Source organism: Lolium rigidum, chromosome 5, assembly GCF_022539505.1.
Source record: "Lolium rigidum isolate FL_2022 chromosome 5, APGP_CSIRO_Lrig_0.1, whole genome shotgun sequence".
Taxonomy (NCBI): domain Eukaryota; kingdom Viridiplantae; phylum Streptophyta; class Magnoliopsida; order Poales; family Poaceae; genus Lolium; species Lolium rigidum.
The window spans coordinates 65,261,494-65,274,440 of record NC_061512.1 but is presented as its reverse complement, the minus strand read 5'-3'; the positions used below and the strand labels follow the sequence as shown (position 1 = coordinate 65,274,440).

At 51.0% G+C, this 12,947-nt stretch overlaps 1 protein-coding gene across 1 annotated transcript; it reads left to right on the top strand.

Moving 5' to 3' along the window:
* The first annotated feature begins 4,415 nt into the window (after nucleotides 1-4,415).
* On the top strand, nucleotides 4,416-5,983 carry LOC124658419. Its single transcript, XM_047196752.1, has one exon. The coding sequence runs from the start codon at nucleotides 4,416-4,418 to the stop codon at nucleotides 5,763-5,765; it is 1,350 nt and encodes a 449-aa protein (XP_047052708.1). The 3' UTR covers nucleotides 5,766-5,983.
* The last annotated feature ends 6,964 nt before the right edge of the window (nucleotides 5,984-12,947 follow it).

Here is a 12,947-nt window from a genome sequence, read left to right as displayed (position 1 = left end):
CCTCGTGGGATCCTTTTGCCCGGTCATTTGGCATATCTTGTGCCCGCGGCGCTGCAAGGGCAGAACCCGGCGTGAGACAAAATCGCGCACAATGTCGTCAGCGCAGATGTTGGTGGCGTCATTGAGCATCTCCATATACCAGACGATCTGGTTGGTTTCGTCGTGGCCCTCCTGGGGGTTGAACCGCCAGTTGGTCTTGGCAGGTGCGTCGGGAACATACGCCGGAAGGTTGATGAAGTCAGAGGAGCCAGAGTTTCGGACATAGAAAAAAGTCTCTTGCCACGCTCGGCAGGACTCTAAACCGGTAAACTTGTAATATGGGCTCCCCTGCAGGGCGTGAGTATACACGCCTCGCACTTCACTACGGGTTTGGGAGTTGGGAGTTTTCGATCCTGGATCAAGTTGATCCGGAGATTGTAGAAGCGAGCGAAGGTCTCGACGGTAGGTAGCAGGCCGACGAAACCTTCCATGAAAGAGACAAAGGAAGAAAGATAGAAAACGGCATTGCCGGGGAGATGATGGGGCTGAAGCTCGTAGAAGTCGAGGAAGCGCCGAAAGACCAAAACCGCGCTCAAAATGGGCGGTGAAGACAACTACTTCCCCTGGATTGGGCACATGCTCCCGCTCCTTGCCCGGAATCCGGCAGAATACCTCTTCCGGTATCCTTCGAGACCGGTATAGCCACTTGATCTCTGCATGGCTCACGTCGGAACCCTTCAAGGCTCCGCGAGCATAAGCCGCGGAGCTAGAACCGGCTTCTTGATCCGGACCACCGGCTTCTTCCTCCAGCCGGGCAAAATCCTCTTCCAGCCCATCGGCTTCTTGCTCTACGGCTTCTTCTTCGCTAGAGACCCCGGGCTCTTCGCTAAATAGAGTGCTACCAGAAAGCTCCATGCCGGATTCTTCGGAAGACATTTCTCTAAGGTACCGGAGCTACCTAACAATAAGATCCAGAACTTCTACTAGATTCGTGAAGATCTAGACACAAGAAAAAATGAAAAGAAAAAGGGGGTAAATAAATCTACCGCACCTATGAAGAACACGAAGAACAGTGAGAACAGAGGGGAACCAGATCGACCCACACTAACCTTAGATGGGCGGCGGAAGACCCCGAGGCGTTGAACCGAGAGTTCGCCGGAGAAAAGACCGTCGGCGGCGAGCGGTGGCGTAGGACCTCGAAAGGCAGTACGCCTCAGAGACAAGAAATGATGACGAAGCTGCAAGTTGGCGAAGATGAGAGCCTGAGTGGCGCGATGTAGACCCCGCAAAGGTTCGCCGGAGAGAACTGCTATGGCGGCGAATGGCGGCGCGAAGCTTCCGGAGGGAGAGGGCGCTGGGAGACGAAAATGGCGGAGTGGTTAGTGCGATGGGGACGACGAGGAACCGTCGCCCTTAAATAGGGAGAAGGTTTAATGGGTCGGAAACTTCTCGGCCCACGTCTCTTCCACTGATGGGCCGCCACGTGGCATCGAGGTACACACGATTCAGGAAGCTGCCACACAGAAGGCCACATGGATCCAGTGCGGCACATTAAATGTGCGCAGGAGACGAGGGATTTGACCCCTGACACTGCCATGTCAGTCACATTGCGCATTTCACTGACAAGTGCGGTTCTCGAGTTATTCTCGACCTCGCCGAGGAGAACTTAATGATGAAGAAACCAAGCAAAGAGAAGCCGGAACAACTCGAGGAGTTCGGTAAAACACCGGCTGAGTTTAACTTGAAACTCGGAATGATTAATCCGATACGTTTGGAGATGAAACCTGGCGTGGTCCTTCGGAAGGATCAGCCGGACCGTACCAGCTTCGGGGACTAATGTCGGGGGGATGGCCCATGGTAGGCCAAGACTATGGCAAATATGCCATTAAAAAGTATTTGTGTACCAGATTAAAGATTAATCCGGATGCTCAAAGTTGATTAAGAATTGTGCTAAGTTGGTACAAACCGGTATACCAGGAGGGGTATGCCGGAGTACGGCAAACGAAGGAGTTTGAGATACAAAGGCAAAAATGTCGGAGCTCTAAGGTAAAGATACCGGAGAACCGGCATAGGCTCGACTGTAGCATGTCGGCATTCCAGTCAAATATTCCATCAAGGACCAATGGACAGGATGAGCGAAGCACTTCAGCTTTAATCGAAGCCCTAACGCCAAAGGAGCTGCTGATGTTAAAGAAGCCGGAGGAGGTTGTCAGCCCTAATTAAAGGCAGAACCGGCGTCACTGGGAGCCAAAGAAGCTTTATAAAGTAGCTTAGCTCATCAAAGATGCCATTATGATTTCTTCCCTTGTAAGCCACCTCTCCCCTATATAAGGAGAGGAGGGGCACCCCTGCGCGGGACAGATGGAGATTAGACGATCAGCACTAGAATAGAGGTTATCACCTTGTAGTCCGTACATCTTCAACCTCTAGCCGTAGGCCAAGTTCACCAATACAATCTTGAATTCAATCTCACTCTCTCTCTCTCTTAACCTTCCCCTCACCCGGATCCTCAAGCGTACATCCATCCCCAACTTAAGCCTACCCATGGCATCTGTTGTTACACCACGATGACACATGGCCGTAGATGCTAAAAAGAACTCAGCATGCCGCCGACCAGGTTCGGGTAGGACGAGCCTGAGATGCGCTCCTCTCCTCGCGTCGCCTCCTCCAGGCGGCCGAGGGGACGAGCCCTAGCTCCGCCGCCGCCGTGCCCCCTCCCTCTGACCCCTCCTCGCCTCGTCGCCCCCGGAGGCGCTGCCGCCAAAGTTCGTGGCGCCGATGAAAGGGGCGACAGGGATCTTGACCCCCAGCTCCCCGCGCGGTGCTAGATGGAGGAACTCCGTGCGGAGCTCGCCGGTGCCGGTGCAGACGTCTAGCGGGCGCCTCCTGCTTCGATCTACTCTTACCGGAGCGGCGTCGGATCAGGGCGGTACCAGCAGGTGCTTCCCCCGGTGGGGGCTCGGGCATCTGAGGCGGCAGCCTCGAGTGGTGAGGGAAGCGCCGCCGGAGGTAGGGGCGCTTGCTGGTGCTGTGGACCGCTCTCCTTGGCCGCAAGGGTGGCGAGGGGGCGGAGGCTGTTGCACGTGGTGTGGAGGGTGCCCCGTCATCCTCCACCTCAGATCTAAAGAAGGTAGCCTCCTGGCGTGCAGTTCCCAACACTTTGGCGCTGGTGTCGGGCGTCCTCGCCTAGGTCTGCGTCTTTGGGATGGTGGGGATGGAAGCTCTGGCCCGGGGAAATCCCTTGACCGGCGGTGGTGGTCACGACGAAGACGACGCGGTGCGCCGTTCCCCTTCCTGAAGGCTTCGTTCAGGTCCATCTTCCATTCCCCTCTCCTCCTCCCGGGTGAAAACCCAAATCTCTCGATTTGGCGGCGGTGGCGCGTTGGCGCCGTTTTCTTGCTGAAGGCGCCATCTTGGGTAGGAGGAGCAGTGTCGAGTTGCGTGTTCCGGTGAGCTGCTAGTGGCGGCATCCCTTTTGTGGTGTCATGGTGCCGTGGTTGGTCGGAACCTCGCCAGTTATACTTCTCTGCCATTCGGTGTCCATGTTGCCGGAGGTGCGGCGCCCTCGAGCCTGGGCGAGAGGGGATAGGGATCCCCTCTACGGTGACACGACCATGATGGCTAGTTCGTGTCGACGGCAAAGGTGTCCTATCCTGCGCGATGGTTGCGCTGCCAATCTTTTTGTCGTTTCTTCGTTCTGCGTCTTCAGTCTTAAAGCTTGCGTCTTGATGGGCGGTCAGTGCGGCGGTCGACGATAGTGTCCATGGGTTTCGCGTGTGGAGGTGATCTCGGTGGAGTTCCTGCTCTGGGCAACCCGCCCTGTGTGACCTTCGTGCTCTAGTTCGAGCTACTCTGCCTCTCGACGGTGCGGCGCCCTTCGACCCTAGGCGAGAAGGTAGGGACCTTCTTCGATGGTGGAGGCGGATGTCTACACTATGGCGGCGAGCCAGGAGACGACGAAGGCTGGATCAATCTCCTGGCGGATCTTCTAGGCGTGTCCTCTCCAATGTCTGATCAAGCGGATGAACGAGAGCCTCGACCCACAAGTGGTGTTTCTTGTTATCTTTTTTCTTGTGGTGTGTGCTTGTAAGCTGATCTTCGTGCACTCTATATTTGCGGTTGAGGCGTTATTAATTTAACGCAGGGCCTACTCTTTAAAAATAGATGGCGGCCAGATAAGATATGCAGTACTACTCGTTGTCTCACACATACCACAGGTAAAGTAACCGACGAGCAAGTAAGTTTTTTTTCCTGTGGTAAAATAAACTAGACGGGCACAAACTCAGTTGGGCTCAAAGCAAGTAGCGTCTTATGGATATTGGGCCTGCGGTACACTCTATTATGGACTTTGGGCCCCGCGTTATACAACTGGTCCACAAGACACGAGGTTAGGGATCCACAAGCTCTCGCACTCCACTCCAGCCAGTCCAGCAGCAATGGCCAGTGAACTGCTGCCGCCGCCGCCGCCGCTGCCGAAGCTTCCGTCCACGACCACCATGGCCACGATTACCACTACCTTGTCCGCGGACGGAAGCGCCGCAACCACAATCATCACCACCACCTCCAACGCCATCACCGCCTCCACCACCTCCACCGCTACCACCATATCCTCCCTCAGTGACGACGACCTTCGCGAGATCTTCCTCCGCCTGCCGGACCTCCCGGCCCTCGTCCGCGCCGCGCTCACCTGCCGCTCGTGGCTCGGGGCCGTCCGCTCCAACCCTGCCTTCCGCCGCCTGTTCCGCGCTCTCCACCCGGCGCCCCCCATCGGGTTCTTCCTCGATCTAACCGGCCCGACCAACCCCTTGTTCGTCCCCCTGCGCCCCTCCGACTCCGATGCCATCGCCGCCCTTCGCCGGGGCGACTTCTTCCTCACTTCCCTCCCGCACTCGTTTTGCGGTTGGAGTGTCACCGACTGCCGCGACGGTTACATCCTCCTATGGAACGGGATGAACAACTTGGGTGGCAATGATATGTCCCTCGCTACTCTGAACCCCATGACCTGGGCCGTGGACATCCTCCCGTTGCCCGGCCCCGGCGGTATCGAGGCTGGGAGCAGCAACAATTTCGCTGTCCTTGGTTTCCACCTGCAGTGCTCCGATGAGAAACCTGGGGTGTTCCGGGTGATCTGCGTCTGCACGGATCAGAATATGGTTCGTGCCGTCATCTTCTCGTCGGAGACTCGCGATTGGGTCATCCAGCCGTGGGTGGACATCGGTGAAAACAACAGCCTAAAGTTCAGGGCTGGTTCACTGGTGGATGGTTCTGTTTACTGGCCTTGCCACGGCAAAGGACGCATGGTTAGGATCAACATTGGCACCTTGGATACCAGCGTTGTAGATCTACCTGGGCAAGTGGAGGTGGATGGGTACAATTTCAAGGCTGGGGAGACGAAGGATGGCAAGCTTTGCATTGTCTATCAATCTGGATTGTCCCTAGATGTTTGGATCCGTAGCATGGACGGTGAGGGAGCTGAGATATGGGCGCCGCAAAGCACACATAATTTGAGTGCAGAAATTGACCGGATCACTCACGCTGGGCACCTGCATGGCTATATCAAAATGGTGCAAGTTAGGTATGGATACGTGTACCTGTCCAAGACGTGCATGACCCTCGCTGGCATGCAACACTCCTGGTTCTTCTCCCTTTCCTTGGAGACCTTGAAGCTTGAGCTACTGCATGAGGGGAAATACGATGGCTATGTTCATCTCTATGTTATGGCCTTTCCTCCTTCTTTGGTTGCTGATGATGGGAGCACTGGACATGATGCTGAAGGTTCTCACTGAATCAAGTCTGCAGTTTTTCAGTTGCGTACGAGGGAATGAATGGAAAGTTGTCGGTATGTGTTAACCATGGTCAAATACTTTGTTGATGCAAAAGAATATCATTCCTTGTATCTCAAGTAGTACTGCTTATTCCCATGTGAACCATTTGTTGCTTTGAAACTGCTGGTACACTGCTGGAGCTAATGAATTTTATGGCCTTGTGGGAGAATGGATTTCAACTGCTGTGTACTTTCTCTGAAATGCTGGTATGTTGCATTAGCTGTTAGGCCCCCATTAACCAATTTGTGCCTGCTGTTTGTGCTCGTCACATATTGGGAGACAAACCAGTACTGCTAGTTCGGGAAAAGTAATTATGATAAATTTCCATTTTACCTGCAATACCTGTTAATTGCTGATGTACATAACAATTTTCTTGTTTTCCATTAATCTCTAAATTTTTTAGGATCCTTTTCTTTCAAGCTTTGTTGTTTTCCGTTGTTTGCGCAACTAATAATATATATCGGCTTTTAAGTACTTAACTACCTTTTGTATATACTTCGCACCTATGTTTTGTGATGGCTTAGTGATGACTTGTGTATAATGGTAGGTCAGTTCACAATGTTAGGCATTTGGTCACCTTGTTGACTAGACATGCAAGAGTTTTGTAAGTAGTTGTAGTTTATGCTTTCCTTTTGTTGTATCTGTGTATCCCTTATTTCTCGGCAATGTTTCCGTCAATTCATGCTCTAGCACCTCATATGCAAAGCGCTGTGAATTTGCACTTTCACACTTGCTAGCTCCCAAAAATTACCCACTGCTGTTGTTGGCATGATTTGGAAATTCCTTGACCAACTGCATCATTCTATTTCCTGTAGCGAGGTGTGTATACTTGTCTTCCTCTGTTTCTTATAGGTGATGCCCCCAAGGGGTTATAGTATTTCAGCGTTAAGTATTTTATCCAGTTTTATAGTTTGGCACGGTGGGAGCCAAAGGTTAGCAATAAGACTTCAATAGTTAACATGTTACTCCAACCGCACCTGCGATTGGTCAGTTTCTGGCAAGAGAGTTCCTCAGTAGTAAAAGAAATTCGATTTTTGCAGGAATTTCCTTCATACAAACATGTTTATTGTGTTTCTTCCTTTCCTGCTCTCCAAACAGCTATTGTAGGATTCTCCTGTGTTTCACATTCCTCTGATGTTACATATGCATTATTTTGTTATTATTTTGTTTTTCCTATTTCCGTGTTTTGCATTCCTGTACTCCAAATGTGGCCTTCGATATGAACTGTTACTGTTGCCATCTACTTCCTCTGCTCCGGTTTAATTGGCTCCAATCGGCACCATGGTTTGCTCATTCGTTTTTTCTCCATGCGTTAATTAAATCGGAACGTAGGGGGCATAGTATAAAAAAGAGTGATAATCAGAGTATTGGTTTTTGAACTAACTTGTCTTATGTCAAAAAACAATTGTGATATATTATAGGGGCATCCTTCTTTCTGCTTGTCATGCATGTGTAAGTAGGTAGTCTATATAGTATAGGGTGATATACAGATTATTGTTTTTGGACTAACTTATCTTATGTGAAAAAACAATTTGTGATATGTTAGAGGGGTATCCTTCTTTCTTCGTGTCATGCATGTGCAAGTAGGTATTTTCTTATTTTGCATGGCATTATTATATTTGGCATTCCAATTTCCTTATACGTATTGGATTTGTATGCTTGCTCCATATTTAATCGGCGATGCTCACAAGTCTAGTGGACCGTAGTATATTTTGATGGAAAGTAGTTTATCCAATTTTATTAACACGATGGGAGCCAAAGGCTAGCAAAAAGACTTTTAACTGTTGAAATGCTAATCCAACCGCACCTGCAATTGATCAGTTTCTGGCAGCATAGTTTAACATTAGTAAAAGAAATTTGATTTTAGCAAGAATTTCAATCAAGGATTACGTGTCGCAACTTGTCGCTCGGGTACCGACAAGCTGACAAGTGGTGACAAGTCTCAACAAGGGATAGACAAGTTGATATGTATTGACCTGAAACTACTAAAAAATACACAGTAACTATTCAACTTACTGTACCAAATTTTGAGGGCATGAGGAGTGGAGAGGAACCTGATACTGTGACAAATGCGTCCAGCAGGCAGGCCCTCTTCTTACAGGAGCTTGGTGAGAGGAGGTGGCAGCAGCGCTAGCGGCAAGCTGGCGGCGGCCAGGTGAGGGGCAGCGAGAGGGCTAGAGGGGAGCGTCCAGGTAAGAGCAACTCTAACAGAGCCCGTAAATCCCGTCGGAACCGAACTTTTCCGGCGGATTTACGGGTTCGGGCCAAAACGCGCGCCGATCAGTGACCGAAAGCCTTCAGGGGCCCGAACATTTCCCCGCACGGCCCCTATTAAAAGGGATCGCGGAGGGGAGTTCGGTTCGCAAACCCTACTCCCCTCCGCCGTCTCCTCTCCCTCCGCCGCCGCCAGACCCCCGCTCCGACGAGCAATTCACGCCGGAACAGCCACCAATCACCCACCCACCGCCGCGCGATGGCCTCCCGTGGAGAATCCGCAGGTTTGGGCGGCGGCGATTCGCCGCCGCGTCCGCCCTTCTTCCGCAGCCGAGGCGGAGCGGCGGAAGTGGAACCGCGGCGAGGGCGCGCGCAAGCGTAGCGCTCGGCCGGTGGACCAAGCGGGGGCTCACGCCCCCGGGGAAGCTCGCCGCTACGGCAACCGGGCGGAGAGCTCTTCTTCCGGGCGATCCCGGCCCGCGCTCCGCGGCTGCCCGTGGCGCCGAGCGTCGAGGAGGACGAACTCGTCCCCGCGCGCTCTCCAACCTTCTCGGCAGGGGACTACGTCCACGGTAGCGACGAGGAGGAGGCGGTGATGGCGCAGACGTGCGCCATCAGCGAGGCGGAGGCGAGGGCCCGCTTCCGCCGTGAAGAAGCCGACGCCGTCCGCCAGGTACGGGAGTACGAGGCGGCCCGCCGGGAGGCCCGCGTCCGCAAGGTCAAGCTCGAAATAGTCGAGCTTGACAGGGACGAGGCGTGAAGACTTCACGCCGCCGACGATCTCCGCCAGCACCGGCACCGCCGCGCGCGCCATAGCTAGTAGGCCGTATTTTGCTCATTTTAGCTAGGTTAGGTTGTCGGTGTACTAGTATAATGTCAATTCCCCGCAGTATGTATGTATCGATGCGCAATTGACGCATCTATTTCATGTATGAACTATGATCATCGCCTAAAACTTACCCGCGCCAATTCGAATTCCAGTTTTCAGTTTGCGTTTACGGGTTCTATTCTGCAGCACTGCGAAATTGGACAGAACTTGCGTTTTCGGTGAACTGAACTCGCACTTTTCAGTTTGCGTTTTTTCGGGCTCTGCTAGAGATGCTCTAAGGGGCAGCGAGAGGGGAGCGTCCAGTTAGGGCTTGTTTGGTTACTCGAATCCCGGTGGGTTCCCGGCCTTTTCCCGGGGAGATTTTTCCCTAGTCCGGAGGTCGGGAATATAATCCCGAAGTTTTGCTCCTGTTTCAGTTTATTCCCGGTTGGGAATATTTTTTCGGGGAATTTGGTCCCAACAACCAAACGAGCCCTTAAGGGGTGACGGCTGGGTGGGTGGGAGCCTGGGAGGGCACGATCTGTTTAGATAGGGTTTCAGGACAGGATGAGATTTTTTTTATTTTCCGGCCCACAACTTGTCGCTCGACTTCTCGACAGGGACAAGTCGTGATTAGTCGTTGACTTGTCAACTTGTCGGTCGACAAGTTTAACTTGTCGTGTCGCTCCAGCTTATCGACAATCAGGTTGCAAGTCGTGCGACAAGTCGTTGACTTGTCAACTTGTGGGTCGACACTTAATCCTTGATTTCAATAGCACAAGTCTAGTTTTCTGTGTTTCTTTCTTTCTTCCGTGCGTTTCAAACAGCTATTGTAATGTTCTCGTGTTTTACATTCCTACATTCAACTGTTGTTCCTATTCTTGTGTTTTGCATCTTTAGGCATCTCCAGCGGGCCGACTCATTTCGGACGTCTGAAATGTCCGTTTGCGTCGGCCCGCGGACGCGATGTGGCCCAGGGCGACCGTTTGCGTCTTGGGTACCTCCAGCGGTGCGGACGCATTTTTTTACCGGGGACAGCGTCAAGGTCGCTAATGGCGTTTTACGTCCCGTCGAGGACTGCCGCCGGCGATTAACCGTTCCCGCGCGACGACGATCGTTCCCGCGCTTGCCCAACTACATTGGCAGGTTTCGCCGGCGTTCGCGCGCGCGGGAAACGCCCTGCGCGCCAACGCCGTTTCCCGCCCGCCGTGGCTATATATGGTGGACACCGGCGGGGGCGACGGGCACACCTCAAGCTACCATCCATCCATGGCCGACCACATGAATTGGGAGCACGTTGTTCACATGTGCCGCCAGCTCCACCCGGAGGAGGAGGAGGACGAGGTAGCCGCCGCCGGCGTTGAGGCGCAGCAGCTGGACCTGGAGGTGGCGGCGGCGGAGGCGGAGGTCGCGGAGGCGGAGGCGGCAGAGCGCGCGGAAGGGCACCTCGCGGCGACCAGGGCGGAGATCGCCAACGCCATGGCCGAGCTTGCGGAGGCGCGGGCGGCCATCGTGGCCCCTCCGGCCGACGCCGTCATCCACGACATCACGGACGACGACGTCCCCGTGCCCATGCGCTTCGAGTGCGCCGGCTGATGTCTACGGGTGCTTCTATTCTTGTAGACATTGTTGGGCCTCCAAGAGCAGAGGTTTGTAGAACAGCAGCAAGTTTCCCTTAAGTGGATCACCCAAGGTTTATCGAACTCAGGGAGGAAGAGGTCAAAGATATCCCTCTCAAGCAACCCTGCAATCACGATACAAGAAGTCTCTTGTGTCCCCAACACACCTAATACACTTGTCAGATGTATAGGTGCACTAGTTCGGCGAAGAGATAGTGAAATACAAGTAATATGGATGGATATGAGCGGTAATAGCAATCTGAATAAATTATGGCAGCAAGTAAACATGCAACAGAACAGTAAGTAAATGGAGTTTCGATACTTAGAAACAAGGCATAGGGATCATACTTTCACTAGTGGACACTCTCAACATTGATCACATAATAAAACCACTCTACACTCTCTTGTTGGATGATGAACACCACTAATTGTGTAGGGCTACAAGAGCACCTCAATGCCGGAGTTAACAAGCTCCACAATATTCAATGTTCATATTTAAATAACCTTAGAGTGCATGATAGATCATTGCAATTACACCAAGTACTAACATAGCATGCACACTCTCACCATCACACTATGAAGGAGGAATAGATCACATCAATACTATCATAGCAATAATTAACTTCATAATCTACAAGAGATTACAATCATAACCTACGCCAAGTACTACACGATGCACACACTTGTCACCTTTACACCATGGAGGAGGAATAGACTACTTTAATAACATCACTAGAGTAACACATAGATGAATAGTGATACAAAACTCATATGAATCTCAATCATGTAAGGCAGCTCATGAGATCATTGTATTGAAGTACATAGGAGAGAGATTAACCACATAGCTACGGTACAGCCCTTAGCCTCGATGGAGAACTACTCCCTCCTCATGGGAGACGAGCAGCGTTGATGGAGATGGCGGTGGTGTCGATGGAGATGCCTTCCGGGGGCACTTCCTCGTCCGGCGGCGTGCGGAACGAGAGATTCTGTCCCCCAGATCTTGGCTTCGCGATGGCGGCGGCTCTGGAAGGTTTCTCGTACCGTGGCTTTTCCGTATCGAAGTTTTAGGTCAGGGACCTTTAAATAGGCGAAGAGGCGGAGTCGGAAGGACTGACGAGGCGATGACACAATAGGGGGTGCGGCCCAGGCCCTGGCCGCGCCGCCCTATCATCTGGGCCCACCAGGGCTCCCCTCTGGTGGCTCTCGGGTGTTCTGGAAGCTTCGTGGAAAAATAGGATGCTGGGCGTTGATTTCGTCCGATTCCGAGAATATTTCCTTACTAGGATTTATGAAACCAAAAACAGCAGAAAACAACAACTGGCCCTTCGGCATCTCGTCAATAGGTTAGTTCCGGAAAACGCATAAATATGACATATAATGTGTATAAAACATGTGAGTATCATCATAAAAGTAGCATGGAACATAAGAAATTATAGATACGTTTGGGACGTATCAAGCATCCCTAAGCTTAGTTCCTACTCGCCCTCGAGTAGGTAAACGATAACAAAGATAATTTCCGAAGTGACATGCTATCATAATCTTGATCAATACTATTGTAAAGCATATGAGATGAATGCAGCGATTCAAAGCAATGGTAAAGACAATGAGTAAACAACTGAATCATATAGCAAAGACTTTTCATGAATAATACTTTCAAGACAAGCATCAATCAGACTTGCATAAGAGTTACTCATAAAGCAATAGATTCAAAGTAAAGGCATTGAAGCAACACGAAGGAATATATAAGTTTCAGCGGTTGCTTTCAACTTCAACATGTATATCTCATGGATAGTTGTCAACATAAAGCAATATAACAAGTGCAATAGGTAAACATGTAAGAATCAATGCACACAGTTGATACAAGTGTTTGCTTCTAAGATAGAAGGAATAGGTAAACTGACTCAACAATAAAGTAAAAGATAGGCCCTTCGTAGAGGGAAGCATTGATTACTATATTTGTGCTAGAGCTTTTCATTTTGAAAACAAGAAACAATTTTGTCAACGTTAGTAATAAAGCATATGTGTTATGTATAAGATATCTTATAAGTTGCAAGCCTCATGCATAGTATACCAATAGTGCTCGCACCTTGTCCTAATTAGTTTGGATTAACACGGATTATCATTGCATAGCATCTGTTTCAACCAAGTGTCACAAAGGGGTACCTCTATGCTGCTCTGTACAAAGGTCTAAGGAGAAAGCTCGCATTGGATTTCTCGCTTTTGATTATTCTCAACTTAGACATCCATACCGGGACAACATAGACAACGGATAATGGACTCCTCTTTAATGCATAAGCATTCAACAACGAGTTAATATTCTCATAAGAGATTGAGGATTAGTTGTCCAAAGCTTGAAACTTCCACCATGAATCATGGCTTTAGTTAGCGGCCCAATGTTCTTCTCTAACATTATGCATACTCAAACCATTTGATCATGAAAATCTCCCTTACTTCAGACAAGACGAACATGCATAGCAATGTAGGAAAACGTTGCATAGAAAA